Source organism: Apodemus sylvaticus, chromosome 17 (genome assembly GCF_947179515.1).
Source record: "Apodemus sylvaticus chromosome 17, mApoSyl1.1, whole genome shotgun sequence".
Taxonomy (NCBI): Eukaryota; Metazoa; Chordata; class Mammalia; order Rodentia; family Muridae; genus Apodemus; species Apodemus sylvaticus.
Window position 1 is genome coordinate 70971069 of NC_067488.1, and position 15769 is coordinate 70986837.

The 15769-nt window shown below is 52.4% G+C and overlaps 1 protein-coding gene across 1 annotated transcript; it reads right to left on the reverse strand.

Moving 5' to 3' along the window:
- Nucleotides 1–524: 524 nt before the first annotated feature.
- On the reverse strand, nt 525–5707 carry Dnajc22 (DnaJ heat shock protein family (Hsp40) member C22). Its single transcript, XM_052160977.1, has 3 exons — nt 5562–5707; nt 3200–4145; nt 525–810 (listed from the first exon to the last, which is right to left on the reverse strand). The coding sequence occupies exons 2-3, from the start codon at nt 4037–4039 to the stop codon at nt 625–627; spliced, it is 1026 nt and encodes a 341-aa protein (XP_052016937.1). The 5' UTR covers nt 4040–4145; nt 5562–5707; the 3' UTR covers nt 525–624.
- Nucleotides 5708–15769: the final 10062 nt, after the last annotated feature.

A 15769-nucleotide genomic window follows, 5' to 3' on the forward strand; every position in this document is an offset into this window, starting at 1 on the left:
GCTCTTAAGCACTGAGCCATCTCTCCACCCTCTGAAAGATATATTTTATTAATTTTATAATATCCCTTTTATTCTGCAGTCTTTTTTTTAGAGGAATCTTTTTTAAAGATTTATTTATTTATTATATGTGAGTACACTGTAGCTGCCTCAGACACTCCAGAAGAGGAAATCAGATCTCATTACATATGGTTGCTAGAATTTGAACTCAGGACCTTTGGAAGAACAGTTGGTGCTCTTAACCACTGAGCCATCTCTCCAGCCCCTATTCTGCAGTCTTAAAAAAGTATAATCAAGCAGGGCATTGGTGACACATGCTTTTAATCCTAGCACTTGGGAGGCAGAGGCAGGTAGATTTCTGAGTTTGAGGACAGCCTGGTCTACAGAGTGAGTCCCAGGACAGCCAGGGCTACACAGAGAAACCCTGTCTCAGAAAAAAAAAAAAATCCAAAAACCTAAAACAAAACAAAAGTATAATCAAGGAGACAGTAGCCAAGAATTTAGAAATTCAACGCATAAATATATTGTCTACCCTTCTCATCCCCTCGAGGTTTTCCTCGCCTCTGCTACGAGCGGGTTTTGAGGATGGTGCTGACAAGACTGAGCCCATCCTCGAGGGCCTGCTTTTCACCTCCACGATGCTCTGGGCTTCTTGGGCTGACTCAAGACTTCATATGCGGCCTGGATCTCCAGGAAGTGTCTCTGGGCCTCCTCCGTCTGGTGGCGGTTGTGGTCTGGGTGCCAGACCTTCACCAGGTCCCGGTAACTCCGATGTATTTCCTCACTGGTTGCTCCTTCTGGAACGCCCAGAACCTCAGTGGGAAAGAACTCACAAATGAGCATCTCATAAGTGCTTGGGGTCCCAGAGCCTCGCCCTGCTTCCTGCTAAATCAAGTTGTTAGTACTAGAATGGCCAGAGCCTCAGACAGAACTTCAGTCCTCCGCCAAGGGGATATTTCAGTCGTAGAGCATGGAGCATGCCCCTGATTGGAGCAAGGTCCTGGGTTTGAACCACAGCAGTGAGAGAAGTGTAAAAGAACACAAACAAACAAACACACACACACCCCCAAAAAACCCCCTCAGGGTATCATGTCAGTCCCAGGATTCCTTTAATTGCAACTGCCATTTCCAGCCTAGAACTCTATATCCTCCCCACAAGAGAAATAAGTTGTATGCTTGCCCACCAAAAACCTGAGAAGATGTTTACAGAAACTTCATCAAAAAAAAAAAAAACTCCTAAGCTAGAAATGACCTAAATATTAACAATAGAGTGAATAAAATAAGATGCGGGCAGGATCCCCGGTACAGCAAGGAACATAGCCGGTTTCAAATTGCATGTTAAATTTGAATAAGTCTTATAAACAGAATGTCGAATGCAAATGACAGATTCCATACTAGGTGATCCCGTTTATTTGATGGTCAAGAATAGAGAAAACTTAGACAAAGAAAAATAGGGGGGAGATGGCTCAGCGGGTAAGAGCACTGACTGCTCTTCCAGAGGTCCTGAGTTCAATTCCCAGCAACTACATGGTGGCTCACAACCAACAGGTAATGGAGTCCAATCCGATACCCTCTTCTGGTGTGTCTAAAGACAGCAACAGTGTGTGTGTGTGTGTGTGTGTGTGTAATACGAATTAATTAAAAAATATTTTTTAAAGCCGGGCGGTGGTGGCACATGCCTTTACTCCTAGAACTTTTCTGAGTTTCAGGCCAGCCTGGTCTACAGAGTGAGTTCCAGGACAGCCAGGGCTACACAAGGAAACCTTGTCTCAACAAAACCAAAATAAATAAATAAATAAATAAAAAGTATGTAATTTTAACATGTAAACTCATATACATAAAATAAACAATTAAAAAAAGAAATAAAAATAAGGAGGGAAAAAGAAAGACAGAAAGAAAGAAAAGAAAGAAAGAAAAAAGAAAGGAAGGAAGGAAGGAAGAAAGGGAAACTAAACCTCTCATATAGCTGACATGGTGGTATGTGCTGATAATATCCGGCACTCTTGAAGCAGAGGCAGGAGGATCACGAATTTGAGGCCAGTCTGGGCCTCCACATTAACCTGCTTTAGGTCAGCTAAAGGCTACATAGGATAAATCTGTCTCAAAAAAACTAAAACAAAAAACCAAAAACGCCGGGCGTGGTGGCACACACCTGTAATCCCAGCACTTGGGAGGCAAAGGCAGGCAGATTTCTGAGTTCGAGGCCAGCCTGGTCTACAGAGTAAGTTCCAGGACAGCCAGGACCACACAGAGAAACCCTGTCTAAAAAAATACAAAACCAAAACCAAAAATAAAAACAAAAACAAAACAAAAAAAACGTGTGTGTGTGTGTGTGTGTGTGTGTGTGTGTGTGTGTGTGGTGGTGGTGGTGGTGGTGGTGGTGGCAGGTGAGGTAGATCAGTAGGTAACTTACTGCCAAGCCTCATGGCTTCGATCTCTGGAATACACGTGGTGGAAGGAGAGATTCCAGTCTTACCAGTTGCCCTTGGACCTCTACATTCACATTAGGACACATGAACTCACACACAATGATACATTTTAAAGCCTAATCTATCCTGATAGGACTTGGGGTGTGGCTCAGTGTTACCTGGGCCCATGTAGCATACATAGGGGCTCTGAATGTAATCTCCCACACTGTGAAACAAACAGAACCGCTAATCCACTGTGGTGGACGTCAGAAAGGAGGCAACCTCCAAGGCAGGCGTCTAGATTGGGAAGGGACAGGAAGGAATCTTCTCGGAGCTGGTATTGCTCCTCTCCTCAACCCGAGGGGCATGTGCACAACCCTAGAAAAACATTAGGGGCTAGAGAGATGGCTCAGTGGTTAAGAGCACTGACTGCTCTTCTGAAGGTCCTGAGTTCAAATCCCAGCAACCACATGGTGGCTCACAACCATCCATAATGAGATCTGATGCCCTCTTCTGGAGTTTCTGAAGACAACTACAGTATAAATAAATCTTTAACAAAAGGGGGGGGGGAGAAAACCTGCATTAGACTTTGACAAAAGGTATTATTCCTGTGTCGCCCTCATGTGCCCTCATGCAGTACGTACAGAAGCCCAAAGAAGCCAGGACCCCCTTTCGGGGCATAGCCCGCCAACCCAGAGCAGAGCTGCTCGTGCAAGCTCCTACAGGACTTCCATCTCTCAGAGTCCACACAGGCCCTGAGGAGACTTACCAGAAGAGAAGGAAGAAAGGCTTACCTGGTGAGCCAGCTGACGTTTCTTATCCTGAAAACTGTCGACAAATTCATAGAGCTTTTCCCAATCCTGGAACTGGCTGCTGTTGAAGCCAGGATCCCCAACCAGTAGCCACCAGATCTGGCAAGGCAGGAGCAAGATGGACTCCACAAGGCGGCCGAGAAGTGGGAAAAAGCTGAACCAACTCAAGAAGGAACCCAGGGTTTCCGCCACGTAGTTAATGGTGGCAGCTGTGTTACACACGGTGCTGTAGGCCAGTGGGCCTGTGAAGGCAAAGTAAGCCAAGGCCACGCGATAGAGCCGGACACTAAGTGTCTCTGATCCCGCTGAGGCTTTGTATCGGCGATGCTTCTGGGCTGTAATGCTGGCAGCTAAACTGATGGGCAGGATGGCTATGGGGCGGCCATAGAACGCAGGGGAAATGAGGAAGGCCGCTCCTAAGGTGTTCTTAAAGTCTGAGGTCTGGTTACCAACAGCAGCTACCAGCAAGACCCCTAAGCCGACCGCCAGTGGGAGGCCCACTATATAGAAGTTGGCCATGGAAGAAAGGCTAACCAGAGCCACAAGACCAAAATAGACACCCACTGCCATCTGGGAAGCAAAGCGAAGGAGACTCGGGGGCGGTCTCTCCTCTTCAGGCCTCTGATGCCACCTCTGGGCTCTATTGGCCTGAGCCACAAAGCTGGGGAGTTGCCAGAATTCCCAGAGCCAGCCCAATCCCCCACCTCCCAGGGTTAGCATCCAGAGCAGGGCGTGACTGTCCCTTCCCAGGTACAGGTGGTGGAGTCCAACAGGACCCCCCAAAGCCCAAAGGGCATAGGTCATCAGGAGCCCTTTGGCCATCCTCTAGGGCAAGAGTCTCAGAGAAATCCAGTGGGGTGTATGACATTGATCAGTTTGCAGAAATCTCAATGTCCCCTTTGAGAGCCGCCATAATCCGGAGTTCGACCTGAGAGGTGGAGCAAGGAGAAAGACTCAGGGGTAATAAAAGTCAAGCTAACCCTGCCCCAGGGCCTCTCAGGTACTAGATATCTTTGGTTAGCACCCCAGTCCTGTTATCTACAGTCACAGGGATTCCATATTTAGGGGAGGAAAATGTTTCAATTACTTTTTTAAAAAAAATTTTTGTTTTACTTTTTTACTTCTTTTTTTTTTAAAGATTTATTTATTTATTTATTATATGTAGGTACACTGTAGCTGTCCTCAGACACACCAGAAGAGGGCGTCAGATCTCATTACAGATGGTTGTGAGCCACCATGTAGTTACTGGGATTTGAATTCAGGACCTTCGGAAGAGCAGTCAGTGCTCTTAACCTCTGAGCCATCTCTCCAGCCCCTCAATTACATGTTTTTTTTTTTAGTTTACTTATTTTTTTGTTGTTGTTGCTGTTTTGGTTTTGGTTTTTTCGAGACAGGGTTTCTCTGTGTCGCCCTAGCTGTCCTGGAACTCACTCTGTAGACCAGACTGGCCTTGAACTCAGAAATCTGCCTGCCTCTGCCTCTCAAGTGCTGGGATTAAAGGCATGCACCACCACCACCCGGCTTAGTTTACTTATTATTAATTGATATTTGAGGCACAGTCCTGTTATGTGTCCTAAACTGGACATATGTGGCCATAGCTGAGGAGTCCTGATCTTCCTGCCCCCACCTCTCTAAGTGCTGCGGCCATAGTGATGTGCCACCGTGTCCAGGGGAGAGGAGGTTCTAAGTGACTTCGGTTGGCACAATGAGAACTAGGCGCCTGAACAACAACAAACAACAAAAACCAAATCAGAAGCTTGGGACTAAAGGGTGACCCAGGGGTTTAATTCCCAGCACCCACAGGGCAGCTCATAGATGCCCTCTTCTGGTCTCCAAAGTGCACACATGAAGATCCGATCAAAACACCCATGCTTATAAAGTAAAGTTTAAAAAGAATAAGAATAAGAAGGGGAAAAAAAGAAGCTTAAATTTCTGTCCTCCCCTCAGACTCTGGAATAGCAATGGCTCATGGGAAAAGGCTGAAGAGAAGACTTTTTCACTGTTTCAAACCCCTTTGAAAGCCAGTGTCTCATCCATACTCACCCCTTTAACACCGTGTGTGTGTGTGTGTGTGTGTGTGTGTGTGTGTGTCTGCTCTCTGTAACCTGGCCAACGGTTTTAGCCTTTTCCAGCTTTCCCTTCTCCCTAGACCACGTGGTTCTCCCACAAGTCAAATTTGGAAGGGATCCTGAACTCCTTCCACTTAAACATTCTGGAAAACATTTTGATGTAGACCTTAGCACCCCACCGCCCAGCCAACCTGTCCCTATCAAGACTGAAGCCACTCTACAAAGAGGCTGCAAAAATCCTCAGAATATCAAATCTGCCTGCCAGTGTGTCTTACCTACTTCAAGCGAACTCACACCCTCAGGCAGTCCCAGGAGGGCCGCGGTACCTGGCTGCTCTGGCTGCCAGGCGCTTCACACCAGTCATTTCCTTTGACCACCGATTCAAAATGGCCCCTCTGTTACTGCTCCCACGTCCACACAAGTGGACTTTGTCTCTCAGGGGTGTGTGTCTGAAGTCAGGCCACCTCCTTCAGGCCCCGCCCCGAAAGCCCTGCTCAGCCCCTTCGGAGGCACCTTCCTGTGCTTCCTGTGCTTCCTGTGCTTGCCCTCGCAGCGAAGCTCTCCCCAGGCTCACCCAGTTTTCTACTGTAGGGCCTGGAACCGCACCCCACTCTCGGCAGAGCGCACCTCTTGCAGCACGTCCATAAACCCGCCAGGTGGCGCTGCCGCTTACAGAAGGGAGGGTCCCCAAAAGTCCCAGATCTCCTTTTTACAAGGTTGGGACATTCCTGGTCAAAGCTGTCCGGACTGGGCCGCTACCTGGCGGGAGGAAAAAGGCGACCCTATCAATAAAATTTAAAAGCTCCATTTCCTCCTCTCTGCCACGAATGGGAGGTGATCCCTCTCTCCCTTCTCCAGGCTGCACGCTTCTCTCTATACTCCAAGACGGACATTACAGGATCGCTTCTAATTTTTGTTTGTTTGTTTTTTGAGACAGGGTTTCTCTGTAGAGCCCTAGCTGTCCGGGAACTCACTCTGTAGACCAGGCTAGGCTCGAACTGAGAAATCCGCCTGCCTCTCCTGGGATTAAAGGCGTGTGCCACCACTGCCCGGCTCACTTCTAATTCCTTCCTTCCTTTCTTTAATGTGTACCCCAGGCTGGCCTCATCCTCCTGCCTTTGCCTCCTTCAGCAAATCCTACCGGCGTGCACCACCACTGCCTCACTTCTAATTTCTTTTATGTAAGTACACTGTAGCTGTCTTCAGACCCTCCAGAAAAGGGAGTCAGATCTTGTTACAGATGGTTGTGAGCCACCATGTGGTTGCTGGGATTTGAACTCAGGACCTTTGGAAGAACAGTCGGTGCTCTTAACCGCTGAGCCATCTCTCCAGCCCCACTTCTAATTTCTTAAGGGAGAAAGACATTCATCCATAGGCAAGGGGGAGAGCCCATCAAGACCCCTAATTTTGCCTCACTACCTTGCTTGCAGGCCTTCCAGTTAGGGGACCCCACATCCAGACCTGAGAGTCTGAGCCTGCATAGCCCAGAAATCCAGAGAACCCGAAGCTGTTCTAGCCCTTGTAGCCTGAAGAAGCAAAGGAAAAGAAGGTGCCAGCGAGGGATGCAGGTGGGGGCGTGCCATCAGAAGAGTGAGGCCAACCCAGGACTCGGGGAGAGGAGCCTGCCTTCTCGCCTGGGCTGAGAATGCAGCTGGCATACTAGATGCCTTCAATATTCCAGGCTCCAATCCCGGTGCAGCTCCGCGACCTTGGCCAAGTCACACCCTTTCCTGCGCTTCAGTTTCTTTTTAAAAGAAGCTTGGATCTACAGGATTTCCCAGGCTTGGTTAGAGGTAGGGATGGAGCCGTGGGCCTCATTTGGGGTCACCTGTCAACACTGGGCAGAATGTTTCCGCTCCCTCCGTCTAGCTCTAGCTGGGGACTCAGGATATGGCCCCTTTAGGGCTGAAGAGGGGCGACAAACGACAACCCAGCCACGGCTGGCAACGGGGGCGGACAGGGGCGCTGAATAATGAATGAGACTTAATTGGGCCCCGCTCTGCGCGGCGGCGCGCTAAGCTTGGCAAACAGCGCGGGCAGCAGCCACCGCCGCCGCTGGACAAACAAACTCGCTCGGGAGCCCAGTGCGAACCTCCTGAAGGGGGAGGGGACCCTGGGGAGCCAGGTCTCCTCCCCGCAGGAGGGGCCCCGAAACGCGGGAGGGTGGAGGCTCCCGGCCCAGCCTGGAAGGAAGGACTAGGGAGGGAGCGAAGCAGATTTTGCCGTAGAGCCCTGGGACCCAAGGGCAATGCACGAGCGTGGAAAAGATGGAGAAAAGAGTGGAGGGTGGAGAAGAGAGTGAGAAATGAGCGAGGGAAAGGCACATCTGGAGGAGGGTGAGGACGAGAGGAGGACCGTTACTGTGAGGAGAGGGCAGAGCGATGGAGAAACGAGAAGGGAGGCACGGGGGGCCTAGAGGAGAAGAATTGAAGAAGAGTCAGGAGAGGGATGGGAGGTGACCGGAATGAGAACAGGGGTGACGGGGTGGGCGAGAGGCGTCCCTGCCTGCGCCTCGCCCTGCCTCGCTCCCGCCCTAGCGCTCTCTCCAGCCGTCCGCACTCACTTTGTCACAATTACGGGGCCGTCACTCGCCCGGGATTGTTTTCCCCAAATTGTTGTTCTATAAACTGGCTCGGGGTGGGAGGTGGGGGGGTCTGACAAGCCGAAGCGGGAGGGGAGCGTGTGAGCAGCTGTCGAGGGCACCGTAACATATTTACCCGCCACTGGCCCAGGGTTGGCCTTGGCTGATACAAAAACCCGTGAGGAAATTGATGGTCACCTCAACCTTCGCCACTGACTCCGATTTTCACCTTCCAGGCCTCCCTGGGTCTCAGCTGCCTCGGTTTCCCCAACCGAACGCGGCAGGTTTTGGAGGCCGAGGCGATGACCAGGTAGGACCAGAAGTTGCTTAGCCTTTCGGCCGTCGCCCTCAGTGCCTGCTCTCGCCGCAGGTTTGCACTCTGATTCCTAAGTGTGCCCACGTCCCCTCGCCCCCGCGCCGCTCGCTACCCTAGCCCACCTTGCCGCTCCTCAATTCTGCAAACATCTGTTGCGCCCACTGAGAGAGAACTGCGCTAGCTTCCAGCTGCCCCCTCTGAGTCCCCAGCTACCCCCCTCCCGCCTCCTCCCCGCCAGCCCAGCCTGTCGGCTCCGTGACAGCCGCCGCCGAAGCCCGGGCCCCGCGGGAGCGGCCGGAGAGGAGACGCTGCATGGCTGCCTCCGACACCGGCCTCCCTCGCGGCTCCAGGGGCAACGGAGGATGGCGGCCGCTGAAGCGAGACCGGAGTCGGCCGCGGGAGTTGGCAGGGCTAGGCGGGGGAGGGGGAGCCCTGGGTGGGCTCCTCTCGGCTTCTTTAAAATCCTGTCTTTCTCAGCCAGTCGCCCTCGGTCCAGCCTGAGCCGGACCCTTCCCGCTGAGCGCGCGTGGGATTCAGTGGGTTATCCGGCTCGCCCCCCACACCCCCCCCCCAGGCCGGGTGATTTACACCCGGGCTCCGCTCAGCGGCCGCTTCCCAATCAGGAATATCGACCCCGGGCGGGGCCCTTGGGCTGCATCGATCCCTCTAAGGCTCGGGATTTAAAAATGTCAAATTTGCCTTTTCCAAGCGGGTGGAGGGGGCGGGGGCCAGGAGGAGGGCCGTTTGCAAGGGAGGGTGGACAGCAGGGCATCGACCGGGCGCCTGTGCCCGGAATAAAAAGCGATGGCGGGCGTGCCCTGGCATGGCCTGGTCATTCCTGTGACCATTCAAGGAAGCTCTACCCCTACTGCCTGATTCCACAGCTGGTCACTATTACACTGGGTCATTCCCAGGGGCGGGAGCCCAAAGAGGAGCAAACTTGACGAGACAAAATTGAAAGAGACCCCTAAAGGTTAAAATGGGGGAACGAGACAAAACTATAGTGGCTCCAAGGACAGTGTAGGCCTGGGAAGAGTATGGAGAATGGAAGCTGCCTTAAAGGTGCCCTGTATGAAGCAATGTTTCAGAGACCCAGAATCCTCTGCTCTCTGGATATGTCCAGGAGGTTCAGCCCTGGTCAGGCGAGGCTCAACTTCTTAGTGGTTTGAGAATGAAATGGAAGTGTGGAGACAGAGATAGGTGGAAAAGAGATGATGGTAGTGTAATTTGTAATTAGTAATGTCTTCCCAAGGTGTACACTAGTAATTAGCTAGACCCAAGACTCCAAAGATTCGGGTCTCTAGCAACTACTGCTTTTTCCGGGCCTTACAAGATGGATTCTTGCTTAGTGAGCAAAAGATCTGATCTTTCTGCTTAGTAGTGGTGTCTGCAGTCCAGGCCATGTCTTTAATCCCAGCACTGGGAAGACAGAGGCAGGTAGATCTCTGGGTTCGAGGCCAGCCTGGTCTGCAGAGTGAATTCCAGGACAGCCAAGGCTACACAGAGAAACTGCCACCCCACCCCACCCCACCCCCGTCTCAAATAACAATAACAACAACAACAACAATAGCAACAACAACGAAAATGAAAAAAAAAGAAGAGAAAAGAAGAAAGAAAGAAAGAAAGAAAGAAAGAAAGAAAGAAAGAAAGAAAGAAAGAAAGAAAGAAAGAAAGAAAGAAAGAAAAAATCTGGTCTTTCTCACCCGAGCATCACACAGGTGTCTGCTCAGTAGTCACACCTTTCTCTGAGATCACCACCAGCTGGGGAAACCAGATGGACTAGAGATCCCATACTGGAGACTGCATGTGCTGCCCATGTAGGGCTGTAGGTTATGGAGAACTCTTGTAGTGATCACTTCTCCAAGACTACGCAATTAGATATCTAGACTTGGGTGAGGGGAGAGTGTCCACTGCTTCCCATGCTTGGGTTAGGGACACTGGGAGGGATCGTTGTCACAGCACTCTCACAGTTAACACCCCACACACCCTCAGGAGCACACCTCAGCTGTCACCCTGCGCAGCCATTTCCTTGAGCTCTGCAGACAGAGCTGACAGCAAGTGGAGGGGGGCATATACCAGGAGGGGTGTGGTGGCTCACCCTCCACTGACAAAATCAGTGGGACACATCACCGACACTGCCACACCATCCACTCTATCCATCGCTGCCATGCCACGCACGCCATTGTCTGAGTGAGCAATCACGCACTATTCTTCCGAGGTCAGGCCCCAAAGCGCCGGGTTTTAAAACCTAGCTAGATCCTTTCTTGGTATCTGACCTTAAATCCCCTAATCCAAGGACAGAGTTTGTCTCCACCTCTCACTCCCTCATTCTTTAATTAAGGAGACGGCCAACAACCGGGAGTCCAAGTTCAGAGTAATCAGGGCCGGGGGTCGAAGTGAAAAACCAGAACAGAGGAAGCGATGGGACTGTTAAACGCTCCCTTGCTCCCGTTTCTGCCACTGGCCTCTTTCCCAGCACGTCCACTCGCCGCCCACCCGGCCCGGTCCGCCTGTCAGTGGAGTAATGAATGCGCGCTCGGGGCCCTGGGCCCCCCCTGAGTCGTTCATCACTGCCAGCACCGCCCACCTCTGCCTCCCGCCGGGAGGGCTCCACAGCAGCTAGGGCCCTGCTCCCCCCACCCTCCACCCCCACCCCCAACCCCGGACCACTAATTGTCAGATTGAGATGTTGATTTGTCAGCTGGGAGCCAGAGCCGAAGAATCCGCAGTAAAACCTGGACTCCTTGAACTTCCTCTTGGCTCCACTTGGGCTCACCGGATTTGGAGCATTTCTTGATTTGATGTGGATGGTTTGGATTTTACTCAGGAGAGCGGGGATAAGAAGCGCAGTGTCATTCTAGTCCGATAGGAGGCGCCATAGACTAGAGACCTGGCATTTTCCTGAAAGGGGTGGCCTTGGGTATAGTTCCATTGACAGACACCCCCCCCCCCCCAAAGGCGTAGCCCTCCAGTCTCCCAGCAGGGGACACCCAGGACTTTGATCTGCCTGTCTTGGGCAACTACTTAGTCTCCACTCTCTCTCCCCTCCCACCTCCTTCACCACCACCCGCCCCAAGAAGGCCTCGGGTCGCAGGTACCAAGTTCCCCTTAGGGACTGCCCAAATTCCTCCCTCGGAGGATGCCTCGGAGGGATGCTCCTCTCAAACTGCAGCCGCACCTGCAGGAGTCTGCTCCGCCCGCCCGGCCCGGGGCGCCTAGGTTGCAGTCCCAGCCCCGCCCTCTCCCGGGCCCCCGAGCTCCCCGGCGGCGGGCTGAGTGACGGGCAGCGGGTGATTATGCAGGAGGGGGAGCGGGGTGCGCCGCGGGCGGCAGCGCTGACCCTTCACATTTCCGATCCGCCGGGACCCTCATCCATCCGAAGCTGCTCTTTGTCTGGCCGCCTAATTGCTGGCGGACAGGATGGATGGCGGGACCGACAGCCGCGGAATCCCTAATAAAGGCCGCGGCCGCGGGGGAGGGAGCTCAGGAAGGAGGGGGAGCGAGTGGGAAGGGATGGAAGGAGATGGCAGGAAGCATTGGGCTGCCTCTGCGGGCTCTGAGGCGATGCTTGCTGAGCTCACTGAAGCCAGGCTTGGCCCAGGGTGTAGGGCAAGAAGTGTGAGGTCGGCTATTGTCTGAGGGTGGTGGGTATGGAGCTGGTTAAGTCTGCTGCTCGTCAAAGAACTAGCTCCCCCCCCCCCCCCCGAGAGAAAGAGCATCTTAGGGCCTACCTCACTTAGCTGAGCCCTGGAGACTGGGAGCTTGGCGAGCTTCCTCCCGGGCTCTCAGCTCTCTACAACCCGCACCCTCCTGCACCTTATCCACCTCCTTCCACGCATTGGTCTCCCGGCGAGGGATTCAGTATCCCAGAGGAGAAACGAGGGGTGTGACAGCTGTCTGTGCATCAATTGCCTCATTTCATTAACCAGAGGCTGGAGAGGGCCGGAGGTGGTGATGGGGGCAAGGGGTGGGGTTACCAGCTCACAAGGAGGTGGAGAGGGTGCAAAAGGCTGGAAAAGAAACCTCCTTGGATGGGTACAGGGCCGCGGAGAGAAGCCCCACCCGGCCTAACGAACATTTTGGAAGCTCTCTTTACTCCAGGGAGCAAGGAGCCCGCTCCCAGGCCACAGGGAGTTTGAACCAAAGGCAGTCTAGAGCTCTAGGCCAAGGGCTCTGACTAGCTGACGCCTGTCTGCAAGTGTCCCCTGAGCCTTTACGGCAAACACAGAGTCGCCAAAAGGAAGAAAAGGCCTTTGCTTAGGTCCAGCCACCAGCTTCTGGGCATCGAAGGGAGAGAGTTTCCGTTTTCCTTTTGAAGGTGGTCAGCAACACTTTCCTCCTGTACCCCCCATACCCCCACCCCCATATCTGAACCATTCTTTATAACTAACTTAAGCCTCTCTTGGCCAATATTTTAACCTTGGTGGGCATCGAAGTTGACCCCCGGGGCACAGGTTGGGAACCTAAGAAGTTAAAGTCTGGGGCTGTCTGAGTTGGGACAACCACTGTCTTCAACTTGTAGGTTGTTGGGTCCCTATAAACATCTGGCTGCCTGCCCCGTCCAGTTTCTCTCACCCTTGCATCGACTCTGGTACCATTGTCTCCTTCCCAAGCCCATCTATGAAGATCTCCTTACAGGGCAGTAACTGGACAACTGACTCCCCTGTTCTAGACCCCTTACAGGCAGGGGTAAAAGCCACCTCTCAGAGATGCAGAAAGGATGACAGGAGGACAAGGATGTGTCCAAAGCCTTGAAGTAAAATAAGCACTAATAATGTTATCTCCGGTCCTAAGCAATGGTCTGTGCTCAAAGACGGACAAAGTTCTCTCCTTTTGATGGACAAAGTTCTCTCCTTTTCGCACATGGGTCAAACACCAGGCAACCCAAGTTGCTTCTAGCAGCACGTGTGTCCTCTAAACCATGGAACTGCAAGCCAGACCATGCGAGGGGAGGGAGGATATAAATGTCTACTGGCTCTGAAGAGAAGGAAAGGAAGGGATTGTTGCATTTTGCTGGGACACCAGCCTGGTGTCCTCTCCCCACCCCAGATGAGGAAACTGAGGACTGCACAGTAATCGAAGTCACACTTCCAGTCTTCCCATCCTTTCTGTTGCCAACCTCTTTGCCCCTTCTCTTCCCTAGAGGGCACCTGGGTCAGTGACAATAAGTACGAGAGAAAGAATGAAAAGAAAGAACCTTCAAGGAGCCAGGACCTTTCTGCTAGACTTCATAAAAATTTAACATGAAAACTTCTGCAGAGTAGAAGGCACATAGCACATGCAAATCATATGCTAATCGCATGCTAATTTAAAGTCCGGCCCTTGGAGCTCTGACATGCACCTTGGCTCTATATCCTTGGGGGAAATTCTGGGGAAACCCTTGGGTTCCCAGAAGGTAAGGATTCCCCTTAGGGTCTTGCTATGGAATGTATGTTCGTTTTTTTTTTTTTTTTTAAGATTGGAGAGAAATTGAGTGTGTGATCTGAGATTAGTATCAGGATCAAATGCAGAGTCCTTGGTAGAGGTTGGCGCAGGATCAGACTGGGTCTTGTTTGGTTAGGAGACTGTGGAAGTCATCCCTTCTCGCCTCCCTCCCACCAGCCCTGCACCCCTGTGTCTTGCTGCACCTCTGATGCCTCCTTCCATTCTTAGGCTCACTGGGACCTCCTCCTTTGATCCCCAGAGAGGCTCTAGGTGAACCATCTCTGACCCCTCTCCTTTTTCCAGCATTCTCTCAGATATTGGCCCCAGGAAGACCTCCTGGATTTGCTAGCCCTAACTGGATACCTCCTTGGACAAGTGTGACAGCTGCAGGGGAAGCAAGCTATGAGGGCCTGGTGAGCTGGCAGCTTCATTCCAGAGCTTGGGAAAAGAGCAACAGAACATGAATAAATTCATAGAGCTGGCCCCTTGGCTCCCTATGAGACAAGCCTGCTCCCCCCCCCCCCCACACACACACACCAAACACAACTGCAGCCTCCTCCTGCAGCCCGGCTGGTCACCGGTCACCGCTGCTCACAGCCTGGGCTGGAGATAGCAGAGGGGATGCTCTAGAGAAAACCTGGCATCTGGAAGGGGTTAAGGTGAGGGGGTCAAAAAGGGGGTTGCTGGGAACTAGGATTAGTTGGGTGGATGAAGAGCTGGGCTCTGCTGAATGAAGAGAGAAGAGGGGTGTCAGGACTTGGGGTGGGTGAGGCCTGAGGCTATGCAGGGGAGACTGGTGTGCACTGGGACTCGCGCTCTCTGATCCATCCATCATGCAGCCTGGGGGACCAGATATGGCATTAGACATGCACAGGGCCGACATGGCCCTCAGCCCCCCGAGGAAGACAAATGGTGACAAAGACCTTGAATAAAATTTGTATTTATGGAGGAGGAGGAGGAGCCCTTCCCCCACTGGCTGCCAATCTGTTATCCACCAATCCTTTCAGGCAGGTTGGGACCTCACCCCACTCCCAGCAAAGGCCCAGCCCCAGTCCCAGCCCCTTCTTTCTCCGGACTGAGAAAGAAGAGATGGGGGTCCGAGGAAGGAGTGCAGGAAATGAGAGATGAAGAAATCTCCTTCTACTGCGACAACTACGCCCTGGTGGGCATGCATGCCTTGTGTCGTCCACAGTCCACACTCTCTCAGAGACCTCTGTTGCTGGCTCCTGCTAGGTCTCCAAACACCCCTAGAGCCTTCAGTGCTAAGCCTCACTCTCCCAGCCTCCGACCTGACCTTCTATCCCCTGAGAAGACACAGCTACTGGCTTTCCCTCTGCATCTGCCAAAAGCCAGGATTCCTTCCTGGTCACTCTGAAAGCAGGCATAGTCACCTTTACAGGCCCTGTCACCCAATACCTAATCCATATCTGAATCTTGTTAACTATGCACAATCAACCAAACATCCATTATCTGGAGCCCAATTTTTCTAGATTTTCTCTAGCTAATAAACATTTGGGGAGGTCAAAAGGAGCCAAGAGCAGGGAGGAGGAAGACTGGACTGGGGGAGATGGAGGTTGTGCCAGTCTGGGCAGGGCGAGGGGTACTAGCGTTATGACTTTCTCAGGAGATTCCTTAGGCTTCAGTCCTCAGACAGGATAACTGGTTTCTGTGGGTCTCAGATTTCAGTACTAAGACAGAGACACACAAATACCCTCCTCAAGCAGCCTCACACACGCAAACACAAGGACAGCCCACAATTCACAGTCCTACTCACCCAGGGACAGCAAGGCCAGGATCTTACGGCCCATCCCACCACACACACAATATCCAGCACTGTCACAAAACACAAACCCATAGCCTACCACTCCTCGGCTTGCAGAGCTGCCCCGCCCCCGCGCCTTCTTCACAGTTGATATGTCACATTGGAGTCCGAACACGGACCTGGGTGTCTCTCTGCAGCGCGCCATTTACATTTCTCTCTCGATCTGTCAACCTGTCTGGGCTCCCTTCTCTCTCTCTCTATCTCTGTCTCTCCCTCTCCCGCTCTGGGGCTGTCAGTCTCTTTTCGAAGCTTTCTCTCTCTGTCTCTGTTTCTGTCTCTGAATTCTCAGCTGTCCATTTCCTGCTCATTCTCATTCTCTCTCTCTCTCTCTCTCTCTCTC